This window comes from Diceros bicornis, chromosome 22 (genome assembly GCF_020826845.1).
Source record: "Diceros bicornis minor isolate mBicDic1 chromosome 22, mDicBic1.mat.cur, whole genome shotgun sequence".
In the NCBI taxonomy this organism is placed as follows: domain Eukaryota; kingdom Metazoa; phylum Chordata; class Mammalia; order Perissodactyla; family Rhinocerotidae; genus Diceros; species Diceros bicornis.
The window spans coordinates 16,148,809-16,165,489 of record NC_080761.1 but is presented as its reverse complement, the minus strand read 5'-3'; the positions used below and the strand labels follow the sequence as shown (position 1 = coordinate 16,165,489).

At 43.8% G+C, this 16,681-nt stretch overlaps 1 protein-coding gene across 1 annotated transcript in view; it reads right to left on the bottom strand.

Moving 5' to 3' along the window:
• GNAQ (G protein subunit alpha q) overlaps positions 1 to 9,611 on the bottom strand; it is a 285,088-nt gene extending 275,477 nt beyond the window's left edge. The window contains exon 1 of the mRNA XM_058565599.1: positions 9,351 to 9,611. Coding sequence (XP_058421582.1) covers positions 9,351 to 9,486 — 136 coding nt within the window. The 5' untranslated portion in view covers positions 9,487 to 9,611. The remainder of the gene's footprint in view (positions 1 to 9,350) is intronic.
• Between the last annotated feature and the right edge of the window lie 7,070 nt (positions 9,612 to 16,681).

Below are 16,681 nucleotides of genomic sequence, written 5' to 3'. Positions count from 1 at the left end.
TATGACAGGAGGCTTTTGATATGATTCCCTGTGAAGGCAGTGCAACTATCAGCAGCATGCCAGGAGGCGTGAGGGACAGCTCTGGACAGACTGGCTGATGCATCCCCACTCCCAGTCATCCTCAAGGCTCTTCCCCAGGACCGTGAGCGGCCTGCGGGGCACTGGGAGTTATTCCAAAGGGGAAGGAGAAAGAGTGGGGGCCGCTAGGAGTCCACCAGACCTGGCAATGGCTCCTTGGATGGCCCATCCCTCCTGGAGAGGCCCCTCGTCCAGGGGTGAGTTTGCCAAAACTGCAGAGCCAAGGCAGAGCAAGTTTCAACGTTTGAACAGCCCTTAGATTCGGTCCAATCTCTTCCTTCTTCAAGTTTCTATAGAAACAGTAAAGGAGCAAAGGAACAAAACACCCTCAGGTTAGTTCAGAGAGGCAGAACAGGAGGACTGCCTTTCAGTCACAGGCTTTGGAAAAGACACACAACTAAACCAACAGGTAGAGCCATAAGGAGTATTTCATTACCTAGCCGAATAAACTTTCACAAAGCCAGTCGGCCACTGTGTTTGCATGATTTACCAATTTTCAAAAATATATCACAAGATTTAGGGAGTTAAACACTTAACGCGTACCCTGGCATTCTTTTAAGGACAACCCAGGAACAAGAATTAAAGTCATCCTGTATTATTAGAACAAGTTACAGGAAATGGGTCAGCTCTTTAGGACAAGAGGAAAATTGCATTTGGCATCTGCAGAAAGAACGTACAATGAAGGCGTTCTGGAAAGTGCAGGTCCTGAAATACCAATTCGCATGGCAAGAAAATATCATTGCATCTTTACCTTAAAAAAACAAACCAGAAAACCTACTCAGACTGACAGGGTATAACAAAAGCCAAGGCCGCTACTAATGCCACCCTCCCTAACTATCTGTGTTGAAATCCAATCAGAAAGAGACGTTTTAAGGCCCTCAAGTAACTGAGATGGGGACGTTCAGATCATTAAATGAGGAAGATGCGCTATTACTCAACAGAGGCCTACACCACCTTCTCCCCTTCTAGCAAATGCATTGCATCCTATTTTGAAACACAGTGGCCCCTGATAGATTATCCGGCACTGGCTCACTAAGTCTCTGCTGGTGATCATGAACCAATCTCAAGTCCCCGCCCTTTGGAAAAGGAAGGAGAATTTCACATTTGTTCAATAACAACATACTCGGTTTTGTGGACCAAAGTGTTGTTAAAGAAAGTTAATCATCTCCCAGAAGCACATTCACAAGTGTCTTTCTTTTAACGTATTAAAGCACCCAACTTCCCCTCTCACCAGCTCAGAGTCACGATGGTTGAAAGCAGCACCCACTTGGAAGTTCCCTAAATTTTATAGAAACGCTCACACCAGAGAATCTAAGGAACCACTCCTAGCATTTGTTTAAGGAAGCTGTGATGAGAGGGTAAATAGGTAGGTGGTCTTCACATGGAAGGGTTTTTTTGGGGGACCCGCAGCAAATACTAGCTGGATGACTGAATAATGGGTGGGTAAGACACTGAAGCATTTCTCTCTAGAAACAACTAGTCAGCTGCAGTCACCAGAAAATATATGGAAGATGCCACCAATTACCTGACTGCCTCTTCAGCGAAAGGAAACATAAAAAGAAACAATAAAAAAGACGAAAAAAGTTTTGAAACATAAAAAAGAAGCAAAAGAGAAAAGCTATTTGTTTTTTAGCAAGTGATGGTGATCAAAAAAAAAGTCAAATTCTGGGAAGAGGCCATTAATTCATAATTTCAGTTCTCCAAAGGGAAAAAGGGGAGGTTATCTCTTAGAAATATACATGAATATGTTTCCAAACATCACTACTCACTTCCTGCAACAGAGCCAAAAAGTCTCACTCTAGCTCTTTTTCTTTAATTTGTGGATCAATTATTGTTCCCTTCTGTGAGGTTTCAGAAATATAATGGCATTAATAACATTCTAGTTCCCAACCACACCACAATCCATTACACACTTCCTTGAAACAACTACTTTGTTTCTAAAGCACTCAAATTGCTCACAATCCAAGATTAATCTTGTAATAAAGGTGCATGGAATTTTCAAATTTCAAAGGATTTGTTTGTGTAACCGTTTTCCAATCAAACTTCTGGAAAAACTGCTATTGGCTTTTCAACCTGAAACAATATGAGAATGTTAAACTGAATCATTCTCACTGAAGAATGAATGAGAAGCAGGCAAGGAGACAAAGACTATTCCGTCTTGAAAAGAGAATTCCTTTTACTGTGCCCCAGGTGGTCCATGGACCACAGAACAGCAAAGAGTGGCAAATGGAGAACATGTGGATGACACCCATCAGAAGACAGCAATAAGTTTAAGTTTCCTTTCTTCAACTGCTCTCCTTTCTTTTGGGAATCCAGCTGCCCACCCTACCCCTACCCCCCATGCCCACGTCTCAGTTACTAACAAGAAAATCACTGTAAATTGAGCAAGTAATTGTGCTACGTTGAGATACACAGAAACAAGAGCCACTATCTTTGCCCTTATGGAGCTTCCAATCCAGTTAGAAACACAGGGCAAGTGGTCACAAACAGCGTCTCACAGTTTAAGGCAAAAAAAATGATAGGCTCCAAGGAAATAATATATCTAACTCAGGAGTTCAAATTCTCAAGATCATCTGCTCTCTCCAGTTGTGTAATCCCCGGAAAGCTTCTACAATGGCCTTCAGATGATTTTGTCTTTTTCTTTGTATTTACAGCCAGTAGAAAAGCCAAAGCCAGGAAGGATAATACTCAGAAGGACATGTCAGTCGGAGGGCATTAGCTGTGCAACAACAAGAACTGTGAAAAGGGCTTGTAGTCTTTCCTGCTGGCAAATAAGAAATAAGGAGGGTCTCACAGGCACATTATTTTGCACAGAGTAGGTGCTTAATACTTATTCATCTGATCAGCATTCTGCATGCAACTACTCTTTCTTAAGGTATGCCTGGTAAAAAATTTGGAGGTAATGTTTATTTTCCAGTAACTGGCAAATGTTTATTGAATAAATGAATTCGAAATATCCTAACTTTATTCTTAAATAATACTAATTTTGTTCTTAACATTGAACCATAAAGGCGTTTAGCAAAATATTCTGCACTGATTTCAGAAATTATGGCTAGGTATAAAAGCCAACCCCAGAGCTATTGAGCGAATTTAGTTTTTGGTTCTCGGCATCGCAATATGGATGTTTATTTTTGTTTGTAAAGTTCAGATGCATGACCACCTAGGATTTATGGACTCATTTCTGACAGCACGTTTAGGTCCTTTTTTTCTTTTTACTACACGTTAGATGAGAAATCAGACAGATTTTTACATATCAGTAACGTAACAAATCAAAGGTGACTGTCGAACAACTTCCTATAATTTTATTAGTAACAGCTGTTCACACAAAAGCGTGTTTGGGTCTGAGAATAGCTCTTTCTTTAACGTTACTCCATTCGGCAGAACAAGAGAAAACATTCACTGTTTACTGTAGTCAGTTATTGCCACAGATTTAATTACCAACAATCACACATTCTACCTTCTACTGCTATTTCACACTTCCCTAGGATTAACGCTGCAGAGATCTTAACATTGCTTAAAAGCCATTATAAAAGTTTCCTTTTGAAAAATGTCACTGCCCTCTCCCTTCAACCAGGAAATTAGACTTTATTTGTTGCTACAAATACTTGTATTTCCCTCAACCCAAAACATACAGTCTGGAGGAAACAGATTCCCTCTACCTTCTGAGGGAGAAAGCAATCCTAACCTTCTTAAAATGGCTTCTCTCTCTTCCCTGTCAGCTCCCTATTTTCTCTCTACAGCACCTAATCAACATTTCCACTAATATCAACAGAACTAATAACCTCCCCTTAAAGAAAAATTAATCTGAAAGCTGGAATCATAATCATCCTTGGAAAATCTTGTTCATTTCTTTTCAAGCATAAGTTTGCCTGGATCATGAAGAAAAATCTGTTCCTTTTTTCCTGCTAAGTTTAGCATAGCACGCAGCCTCACAACTGCGAAAGCTGTTTCAGGTCCTTAAAAATTCATCTGTGATAAAAATCATAACTATATTTAATAGGCATCTCTGAAAACCGAACATAAGCCATCTCTTATAAAGCACAGCGTGGGTTTTGTTTTGTTTATTTATGAAAAAGAGGCTATCAAATTTATTTGTAATAAACAAAATGGCTACTCAATTCTTCTTCTGGTTCTCCTTTCTAAACATACCTAAAAACATTTGAATAGATATACACAGGACAATTTTACTGTTCAGAAGGGTTTTCATTTGTGCCAAAGTTCCCATATGAAGAACTAACACGTCAATACAGGATTGACAATTATATGGCAGACCTAGACAATGAATCCACACGGTTCAATGCAAAAATCTTACTCTGAAGGCTTTGTTATATAGTCAGAGCTACAGTGGTTTTTTTTTTTATAATTTTATTTATTTATTTTTCCCCCCAAAGCCCCAGTAGATAGTTGTATGCCATAGCTGCATATCCTTCTAGTTCCTGTATGTGGGATGCGGCCTCAGCATGGCCGGAGAAGCGGTGCATCAGTGCGTGCCCGGGATCCAAACTCAGGCCGCCAGCAGTGGAGTGCGCGCACTTAACCGCTAAGCCACGGGGCCGGCTCAGAGCTACAGTTTTTAATTTTATGAGGGATGTTCCACTTCACTCTTCAGATATAAACTAGAAGTACTTTATTTCAAAAAAAAAAAAAAAACAGGAAATGCATTCAAATAAATCTTGACATTTAGAAACATAATTAACACTTGGAAGCTAAAAGAGTAGCAAAAATAAAACTGGTTTGTCTTAAAGCAGCTTCATAAACACCATATTTTGGTATTTCCAGGGAGATGCTGCTATTAGGGCTGCTTTAGAGAGATGCTTTCATTCTGTGGTTCTGAGCAGCCATCCTAGACAGCCACTAACCTCACGGTTAATTCAGGCAATCAACATCCCCATTCTTCCTCCAGTGAACTCCAGGAGGGGTAGGGGGGCGGGTGCTTGTATCCAGACCTGCATGAATGAACTCTCCATACAGTCTAAATTTGCCATAGCATTCCCAGCCTTCCAGGTCCCTTCCTGCTCTGTAACTGTACAGTTTTCAGTACAAATGTATACCCCTCAAATTAAAAAGGTTCTACCTGCAATTCCAAAATTCTGTATTTAATCACTGTGGTTGTCCTCACGTAACTGTATAAGTAAATCGCAAAAATCTGTTATCACCTGTGCTCCAGAGAATTTAAAAGTCCACTCCGATGAGTGTATCATGGAGAAACATTTATGGCAAAAGATGATAGAGTTAAACTAGCTTCTACACGAAAAAAAGTAATCAAGATATGGAATGGTTTCTTTTTTTTTTTCCTTTAAACTTTCATACTTTAAGCATGACCGGTATCATTCCCAAATGCACCCAGCACGAACTGTAATACACTGGGTCAATATGTGATGTAACATCTTACAGTAACACTTCCGATCCTGGAATGCATTTGTATTCAATTGGCTCAAAGAGTTACATACAGTTTTTTAAAGAAGATTATGATTTTATCTGCCATGGAATACAAACATTACATATTTCCGTGTCTCTATGATTTATTCATTATTTTAACGTCCCAATTTCTACCAGAAGAGTCATAAGTAAATGTACTCATTCAACAAATATTTATTGAGAGCCTTTTATGAGTTTGACATTGTGCTAGAAGCTGGGATTTAATAGTGAACAACACAGACACAATCGCTACCCTCAGAAGCTTCCAGTCTAGAAAAGGAAGAAAATCTATAATCACATATGCAATTCAGTTAAAAGATCAACAACATATATTCTTCCATCTAAGACTGGTCTAAACTTTGCCTGTTTCCAAAAGGTGGAATCTAATCAATAAACAGAGTTTGCTAAATCTTCCTATTTGATGATTAAAATCTGAAGAGTACAAATTTCAAAAACATGTAAAATAAGAACAGGTTAATAGGAAAAAAAATGTATCTTCAAGGAACTGAAAAAAATTTCAGGATGAATATTGCAACTGGAGGCAGGCATTCAAAACCACTTGTTTTATACAGACTTAAAGACATACTGATATTAAATAGTGTGACCCATGTACCACCAATAGAAATATTTAGTTAATATTAATGAATATTAATCAATTAAAGAAAATATAATGTACTTTACACCCAGAAAGTATATAAAAACATCAACCAAGTTAAAATATTCTCTTGCATATATGTAGAATACAAAGTCTTCCTTGAGGTATCAAAAGAAATAAACACTAAAAAAAAATGAATTCAGAGAATGAATAAGTTAAAGAAAACAAGAAAAGAATTCAGAATTTAATAAGATATTTTATGGCGGTAGGTTTCTGGGTTCCTTTTTAAAAAAAAGAATAAAAATCAAAATATGTAAGTACTATAGAATTTGGAACACATTGGCATAATTGCTGGATATATATCAAAACAACCCAAATTTTACTGCCATACTTTCTTCCAGGCAGGTATCCACTATTTTCCCTTTCTAATTTCTCCATATTATCAATATATAAAATTAAATAATTATGTGAATAAATGTAAGGGTCCACACTTTTATGCCTGCCAGATAAATCTATCTGAATCAAAATGGTGTCATGCCTTAAACTAAAATTTACTTTGAAAATAATTTCATACTGAATTTCATGTAAATATGAGTGATTCCTCAATTTGAATAAAGTAGTTAAAAATATTGGTAAAACTTTCAACTATGCAAGGATACATCCTGTGACCTTCTTTGGATAGGTACGGTTTAAAAGAATGAAGGAACCAGAAGATTCAGTGCACTCATCAAAGGAACACACCGGGAGTTTCTCAAACCCCTTGCCAACACCTTCTCTGGTTCAAGTCAACCATCATTTCTCTCCTGGACTCAAGAAATCGTGCAATCACAGGCTCATGAGCACACATAAATCTACAATTAGTATATAGCATCTACTACATAAATAGTGGAGGTATTGCAGAAGCTATGTTACAAAAGCAACACACCCCAGAACAGGAAGCTGTAGCAATTCTTACATGATGTCTAGGGATAATGTTTCTAACAGAAAGCCTTATAAATTTTAAGTGTTACTAATGAGTGTAGGTGCTAAATTAATGTCATATTTTTCTACCACTTCCAATAGAGCATATTTGGAGGTGGGGATGGGGCTGTATTAAACCTTACTGAAATCTAACAACAGAAAACAAAAGTTCTCCGAACTACCACCACTAGCAGTAAAACTGTTTTACTTTAATTTTTTCTCATAAAATTATCTCCAAGTTCATTTTTTAAAGCACAGTATGTTATTTAAACACACAGTTTGTAGTTAAGCATCCATATATGTGTATTTCCCCAAAAATCCTCCTCCTAGACATTCAAACCTTGGGCCCCCAGACAGACAAACCCCCTGGGCTCTAACGCACAGCTGCTAGGAACCCAGAGCTGTCACATTTTGGGCAATAGGGTTGGCTTGGGAGACCTCAAATGCCCCATTCACAGCAAAACAGAAACAAAGACTGTAAACAGGGCAAAAGAAATAGAAAAACTGTTCTTAAGTCTCTCTAACACACATGCTTTTCCCCTTAATCGTGTACTTAAATACTCTATATACATTTCTCCTGCCCCTTCTATTTTCTTCTCAATCTTGAGAATTCAGAAAACCGATTCAACTACACAGTTTTAGCCATTAGAAGTAGCCCAAAATGAGAATAAAAACGAAAAATAAAAAGATCTTCATTTTCCAATGGCAGTTTTCCCTTCCCCTGGCTTCATTCCCTAAAGCCTACCTCTTTTATCCAGCATTCTGCCTTCTCTTCTTTATAAACATGTGCACATTTATCTAATCTGGTTTCAAAATGAAGACATAGAGCACTGCATGTGAATTAACCATTTGTAACTCTCCATGATCATTATATTTCATTCCTTCTTGTAAATGATCCAGTACATAAGCAGTTCAGTCCCAAAGGCCACTGGTTGCTTGAACCAGGAGATGGAATGCTCAAGATAAGAAAGAAAATGCATGCTTCTCAAATCCTGACAATATAACGTCCTTTTCTTACAGAAATGTCTGAGAAACGTATTTATTACACACCAAATATCCAGAACACAAGTGGAGACATTTTTCAGGCCTGTTATTGCAAAGCTGTTTGCTCTTCCTACCACAATAGCTCAGAGCTGTCACACTGGCTTGTATGTGAACCCTGATCGTTCATTCTGAACATACTCTCAGAGATAATAATCAATAGAATTCCTATCTGAGAAATGGCATTTTCTTGCTAACTTAGTGTTAAGGCAGAATGTGGGATTGTTTTTTTTAAGAGATTAAAGGGAAATTTTTGCTGTATACTTTCCGTTTTCCTTCTAGCCCAGATTCCAAAAATATTAAAATGCTGTCCGTTTTAAACAAAAGGTTTCTATTTGTTTCCACGGGAGTAATTGAGAGGCTGTACTGGTTTTCAGTAGTAACTATTGTGAATTCAGGCCTACATCTGGGTTGCCTCATTAAACAAAAGATACTCGTCGCTGTCAACACACAGCACAACGCTCCCCTATCCCTCATCTTTATCTAGAAGAAATGGTGCAGACGAGAAACACGCCTGTCACCATCCACTGGTCAAGAAACTCTTCTAGGTCTCTCCTTTCGGTGGTCTGGTGGCTGGAGAACAGCACTTATGTGACACATTAGGGCTCGCCTCCCCGCCCCCAGAGTACACAAGCCTCCTTTCTTTGGAGGGCCAACCACTCGGCTCCCTCATCATCACTGCCTGGAGAATCCAGTTGCGAGTCTGCCCACCATTCCACCATTCCCTCCTGAACCCAGAAAGCACTAATAATGGATGCACACAGGCCACCCCACCGCACGCCATCCCCCAACGTACCCTGGCTCCGCTCGCCACCCTCGGGCCACACACACACAACTCCCCACTCCACCACCCCACCGAGCGCTGCGGCCACCACACTGGAAGTTCAACCCCTCTGCCACCTTCCCACCTCCGCGCCTCTCCCCCGAAATGATGTGCCATTTAGCAGAAGCACAGCAGATAAACGCGCACCCCTGATACACAGCCTTTAGGGACACGAAAAGGCACACGCCGAGGCTCGGGGCAGGGCCACCCCGACCCCTTTGCGCGCGCGCCTGTGTATGTGTATGTGTGTACGCGCGCGCGCGCGCGGGTGCGGGTAGTGGCCGGGGGCGCGCCCGGGAAGGGTAGGGGCGAGCCGCCGGCGCCCGGGGGCGAGGGCCGCGGAGGGCACTTGCCCCGGGGCACCGAGGGTGGCAGGCGGAGGGTGCAAAGGCCCGGCGGGTGGGCCCGCGGCGCCCGGCCCCGGGCTGTACTCACCGAGCAGCAGCAGCTTGAGCTCCCGGCGGGCGTCCCGCTTGTCCCTGCGGAGCTGCCGCTCGATCTCGTCGTTGATCCGCCGGGCTTCCTTGGCCTCCTCGCTCAGGCAGCACGCCATGATGGACTCCAGAGTCATTCTTCCAAAGTGCCTCCGCTGCAGCCCCGCCGGCACCCCCTGCTCACACGCGCGCACACACACCCTCCCGCCCTCGCTCCCCCGAGGCAGCGGTGGCCGCCGAGCCCCCGCCGCCCGGGCGCGCGTCCCGGACGAGCCTGGGGAACGGCCGCGGGGGCCGCGGCCAGGGCCGGGGCCACCAGGTGGGCCGGCGGTGCGGCGCGAGCAGGCGGCTCGGGCCGCCGGGAGGAGCGAGGCGGGCGCGGGAGGCGGCCGCGGGCGCTGGCTCGGGGGGCGCGCGAGGTAAGGCCGCTGCGCCCGGCCTCGCTCAGACGCCCGCGCCTCCTTCCCCGGGAACGGGCGGCCCGCCTCGCCCCCCGCGCCGCCGCCGCCGAGGCTCCCCTAAGCCTTGCGCCCGGCGGCGAGAGCACATCCACTGGGGCGACCTCGCAGCGAGCGGCCGCCGACGGCTCCCCGCGCCCGGCGAGCCCGCTCCTCGCCGCCGCCTGGCACGGCTCCGGCCGCTCTCGGCCCTGCCCGCGCCCACCGCCCGGCTCGCGCGCAAACCCCGCTCGCCGGCCCGCTCGCCCGGCCGCCGCGCGCTCCCCGCCTCCGCCTCCGCCTCCGCCAGACGCCCACCCCCGGCCCCGATTGCAGGCGCGGAGCGGCTGCTCAGTGCTCGCCCTCCCCTTCGCCACACACACACATTTTCTTCTTTCTCTGAACTGGAGCACAGATCCGGGAGGGAGGCGGCGGCGGCGGCGGCGGCGGCGGGAGGGGGAGGAGAAGGAGGAGGAGGAGGAGGAGGAGGAGGGGAGCGGGGAGGCGGTGCCGCCCGGCCCCTCCTGGAAAGCTTTCCTGGGCTCGCAGCCGCGGCGCGCGCCTCCCCGTGCGCCTCTCGCCTCTCCCGCGCTGCTCCCCGGCTGGGCCGGGCCCCCAGGGCTCGGGGCGCCTCCCGCTCCCGCACCCTCGGCGAGGTCCGCGGGCGCAGCGGTCACGGCCGCCCCCGGCGGGGATGGGGCGGGGTCGGGCCGCCGCGCCACAGCCCGGACCGGCGGCCGCTGCCGCGAGCCGGGGCCGCCGCCAACCTGCCGCTGCCGGCGGCCGCCCGGGCGTGGTGGAGCAGGAATATGGCGGCCTCCGCTTGCCTTTCAGCCCACCAGCCCCGGAACGCGGCCCCGGCCCTCCGGGAAGTCGCGGGATTCGGCCCCGCGCACCCCCTGCCCCCCTGGCGCCGCGCACCCCCGTCCTACTCCCCGCGGGCGGCCGCGGCACTCGGGACCCCCCTCCCGGCAGCGCCGGTCAAGCCCCCGGGGCCGCTCTCAGCCACTTCAGTGTTGTCTGCCGTCTCTATTCCTAAAACGCCATGCGGTTAGCAAGTATCTCGCGTCACCTCTGACCCCAGTTCAGTCGCAGAAAATAAGATACCCTCTTGAAGTGCGACTGGGGAAAAGGAATTGTCACTGGTTGCTGGAGGGGTGGGGGGAGCTTAACAGGCAAAACTGGCCACAAAGTTCCTGGAGATAGAAATCTAAATCCTGAGCAGAAAAATGAAGCTGCCCAGGTTTCCAAGAGCCTCCTGATAGCTTCCAACTTTTCATGCCATGGAAGGTGTTTTTGTTTTGTTTTGTTTTTTACAAGCGTTCCTCTATTTTTGAAAAGGCACACGATGTTTAACAGCCAAGTAATCGAATTTACCCTTCTAGACCGAGACTGAATTATGGATGACTTCTGGGAAAATGCAAAATAATGTGAAATAAAATAAAAGGAAAGAACAAAAGAGAGAAATGGGAAAGCCAAGATCGCCCGGGCAAAGTTTCATCTAGTATTTTGTTTTTACACTTGCGTTGCAGACTACTTAAAACTGTTGTTTCCTTATTTTGTTGTGATATACGACTGATAAATGGCCAAAAATATCTCCTTGCTCATTCAGGTTTTTTTTTTTTTTTTTTGGATCTAATAGCTACAAGACGTGAAACTCATACTGCTTTCTGCCTTAATGGAACCTGAGGTCTTGAGAGTAAATTATATGTTAAGAATGGAATCTCTTTTACACATTTTGTGTTTTCTCTGAGATGTCTCTGGTGCAACCTGCTGATCCAGGGTGTAAAGTAAGGTCATGATTGTACTATTGCCACAGGTCAAGAGTGCACATAAGCTTCCTGAACCACAGCTGTGTGACTACCTTCTTTCATTTGCCATTACCTTTTACCCTTCATACACACACACACACTCACTCTAAGCCAGAGCTTAGATCAATCAAGTCATCGAGACATAAGATCTGTATTTTAGGCTCCCTTTTTAAAAGGATATTTGGCCTACAAATGATTACATTTCACCTTGGCCAAAAGAGCAGAAAGGACAACCCTCACCCCCCTTCATGTGAATGCCTACAAAAAGCCACTAGACTTGCTGTGAAGTTTAAAATTAAATGACCAATGAAATTGAAGATTGAAATTCAATATGCAGAAATTTTAAATGGCTTCAGGGGAAAAACTTAATTATAAGTTTGCATCCTCTAATAGATGGATATATGTGAGCTTCAGAGAGAGACAAAACACCAGAAGATAACATGACAGTCAGGAAGCTTCAAGTGTCTGGTTTCCTAGCCAAGGATCCCCTGAGATTTTTGAAAATGTCTCTCAAACTGTGCCATGAAGCTATCAGGTAATCCATTTTGACTCAATTGACCTATTTTTTGATGAAAGGAATTAAACTGTTTCAATAGATTGTAGATACAGTCAAAGTCTGTTCTGTCACCCCTGTATCCCTAGCATCAGGGGCATTCCTTGGCACTTAGATATTTGAATGGATAAGACAAATCAATAGAAGGATGTTCCTTCAAGTATTGGGAAGAAATCAGGACGTAAGGAAAACCAACACTTGACAGTGATAAAGCCATATACGGATGTCAAGAAGGAAACAGGAAAAGAAAATTCCAAGTCTGAGCCCAGATCTATCCAGAAACCTTTGCATATATATCTGGAAAGGATTTGCCAAGGAAATATTCATACAACCTAAGTCAAGCAAACAAAATCTACGAAGAAACTACTGCAGTTGTGGACCATGTTTTAGAAGCAAATACTCTAAAATATGCAACTAAACATGGATCATGTTACCAGTCCCAGTTCATGAAATCAACAAACATTCATTGCCTACTATGTGTAAATAACTAAGGTAAAAGTGCAGGAAGAGGGAGGATACTAAGATGAATACAATATGGTCCTTGCCCTCAATAGGCTTATAGTCTTACATCATTATGAGGCTTTGCACAGCTATAGTAAAAGACAAAATGAAATCAATTTATATTAAAGTTGGCATAGAAGTAACAATATAAAGGTATAAAAAGGAAGGAATAATTCATTCTGTTCAGGAGAACTGGAGAAGACTTCACAGGAAAGGGAACTTTTGGATGCGTCTTAAAGAATGAATAGGTATTCAATAAATGTGTATCCACACCACTAAACAGTAAATCAGCAATTCCAAATCACCCCCAGTAAGATGATAAACCATTTTGAGGATTCAAGGGCAATTACTAGATAGCTGAAAAGCCAACCACAAAACCCTAGGAGCACTGAACACCAGAGGAAAATGGGAAGACTGTCACCTCTTCTATGGTATCCTGAGACAGATACCTATCCCCATGATCATATGGCCCTGTTCCTTGGGTGCTGGAAAAGAAAAGCACCAAAAGGCATAGCTGAGTCTCTAAGAGTGATCCTAGAGTAAAAGAGTGGAAAGGCCATACTCTTCTACAAGGAGCTCCTGGGGAAGGAAAAGCTTGCACTTCTGTTCCCAGAGTCACTTAGCGTGGCTGTTCACAGCGTGCACTGTACGGCTGTAATTGTCGATTTCTCTCTCGCTCCCTTCCTCTCTCTCTCTCATGAGATTCAGAGCTGCTTGAGAGCATAGACCTTGTTTTTCATAACTGTTTTCCGGGCACCCAAAAGAGTGCCTAGCCCAACAGTTTCTCAGTGAGTGATGAATAAACAAAAGAATACCAGAACCTGCATCCACAGCACACACACTCACAGACTGCTGTCCCAGGCAGTGCACTCTGCCAGACGCCTGAGGCAGACAAGGCCCTTACAGGCTTAATCATCTATTTGGGCAGACAGTCCACATGCACAGAAGAATAAACAACAATGTGAAATGGGAAGCACTCGCTGCTAACATACAGTATGAGAATGGATTGCTGGAGGAGTTCAGAAGAAGGAGCAGTTATCCATTCAAAGCAGCCCGAAGGAGTAGGGGTCACCTGAAAGAACAATTAGAAGTCAGCCTGCAGCACTGCACATCCTGCGAGAGCTTGCTGGCACAGCTGTCTGGCCAAGGAGTAGAGGCCTTGCTGGTGGGGAAGTCAGGCGAGCAGGCCCAGGGAGACTGAGAGAGCTGCAAATGGCACCACCTAGAGGACAGCTTTCATAGCAGAAAGATGATGATTCTTAGTTGAAAAAGGGTTTCAGGGTCAACATGTTGAAGATGAAAGACCAGGCATGAAACAGAATACCTTCTTCCAAAAGAGAAAACACTCACCCTGCAAAGCCACCAAACAGATATTCTAGATAAAGCAGAGGACCTCAATGACATCTTTCCATTACCACCTCAGAAATGCGTCCAAATGATGCTCTGACCAATCCGATGTACCTATTCTGGGCTCATCCCAGGTTACCGTTATCACAGGAGCCACTGTACCTCACAGTGTAAAGGCTATCAAAGTCCCATCAGACTGGAAGTCCCTAAAAAGTTGTCCAGATGGGAGCTATTTTTAAGCTAAGTAGACCAATGTCTCAGCCAGAGAAGGCATTTACTAATGTTTAATGAATGAATGAATATGTACCAAAATCAGATAGCAACATATCGGGTCACCCCAAATCATGATCCAGATCCTTCTGGCACCCAAAGAATCAAGGATGACTTCGCTAGTAGAGGAGTTTCCTTCCTGCCCTGGAGTTGCTCCAAGTGGGAGCCACCAGACCTCCGACTCTCTGCTTTGCTAGACTCCCACCTAAGACCCAGGGTGCAAACTGGTGGTCTTTGGGCTGAAGAAGTGTTGCTTTTAACTTAACAGTGCTACTGAAAATTTTGAATTAGCTGCCAGAACTTAAACATCAAGACATTCACACAGAAATCTGGATTTCAATTCCTGTTCAAGATCTGGCAAATCCCAGGCCTACATTCCCAGACGACAACCATTCCCACCACCTAATTTACTCCCCATTGCTGTATAACCTGGACCAGTGTATACTCCCCATTCAGTAACACCGTACACATGGGCATTCCAGATGGGCCCTCTAAGGCAGTTAGCAGGATGGGGTTTGGATTTGGGAATTAACCAAGTAGTTGATCGAGGCAATTGATTTCTTTCCCATTCTTTGTTTCCGTGTTTGTAAATCAAATAATCATTTATCCCATTGCACTCATCTCCCTTTGATGATTTCTCATGTAAAGCTCAAGAAGGGCAGGGATTTTTGTGTTTTGTTCACTCCTGAATCCAGTACCTAGAATAGTGCCTGGGAGGTAGTAGTAGATGCTTAAGAAACATTTGTTGAATGAATGAAAAAGAGATGCTCCAATCAAAGAAGACATATATTGGCCACATGAAGTCTGCCTTTTTTTTTTTTTTTCTTAGCCAGATGGTACCCACTAAAGCTTGGCTCCCTCTGTAAAACGTTCCTTGGCCTGTGCTTCAAAATCTTGCCTCAAATCAGTTCACCAAGGAAAAACAGCCATCAGTAGGATATCAAGAAAGCTGAAGATGCAGTATTTCTGTTCAAGACCTATATGGAAACATGTATTAATTCCACCTAAATCAACTATATGAAAGTTGGTATTTCTGACACAAATTCAAGTCGTGTGCATGTTATATATTGGAGATCATGACATAATATATAGTCAAAGTTGTTAATTGCTCAATATGTGATAAATTGATGAAACAGCACATGTTGATGAAAAATACACAAGTGTCTGTTGTGTTGCCTTCTCAGTGATTGAAATGGTCTTAACATTAACCTTTCAATGAGTTACTATCCTTGTAAATTTTTCAGTCTGCCATTATGAATTTTATCAAGATGTAAGAAAGCTAATAGCTTTTCAATTTTAAATTGGAATATAAAATATCTCTTCTTGACCACAAAATTAGATCTAAAGGTATCCCACTTGTTTTATTTTTTCTTTCCTTTCCTATCTCTTAGGCCTACCAAAATCTGTTTGAGCCACAAAAATTTCCAAAGGCCCCTTCCAAATTCATCAACATACTTCCATCTTTCCATCCTTATACAAATTCTTAAGAGCCAGATTTGGGGTGCTTTGCACAATGTGGAATAGGGCATGGGATAGGGTGAGGTGAGTGAGGCACTTTTTTTTTGCCTGAGGCACCAATATGGCTTGGCACAAAACTATTAGTAATCCTCCCTTTATTTAAAATTTTTATAATTTGTTCTTCATGGATTTTTGCATTATTTTTTAGAAATATTGCCTTAAAATATTATGTATCTTGATTACTAACATATTTGGTGCTCTCTTCAATTTTGCACCCAAGGTAAATGCCTCCCTTGCCTCACCCTATCCTGGCCCTGGCATAGAAGTTGTACATGACTTGGCACACCAGTGGAGAATTTGTCACTTTGAAGAAGGAAGGAGCTATGGAGGATTATCTACTCTTTACAACTTAAAAATATACATGATTTCTGCCTGTGGAATTGGAACAAAAGAACTGGGTTGAAAAGCCATTGATTGTCCAAATGGAAGCAGTAGAAGATTCCACAGCCTCCCCCAAAACACACGGTATCAAACCCCAAAAAATGATGAGACAAATGCAGAAAATATTAAATATTTTAGGCTCACTATTTGGCTGACATTAAGAAGCAAAGACTGTAGACTAAAGAGACCTAAAAAGCCATGTGATCCAGGGAATTTCTTTTAAATCTAGGAATCATTCCTTTAAAATAAAGCGTACTGGAAGCCAATCTATACAAGGGCAAAGGTGGAGACACACTGATTAGGGAGGAGGGACAGGGAAGCCCCGCACTTCTTCCTCTTTCCTCTTCCTGCAGGCTATTTTCAACACCTCTGAGCTAATCCAATTGCACATGTTACAGCAGGGTCGTACCTAGAGGGTCTAGAGATTGATCCAGGTTCTGCAGCCAGGAAGTGCAAAGCAGAACTAGAACTTGAGTTTTCTCCCAATGTTCTATTCCTGATGCCCCCTTCCTCT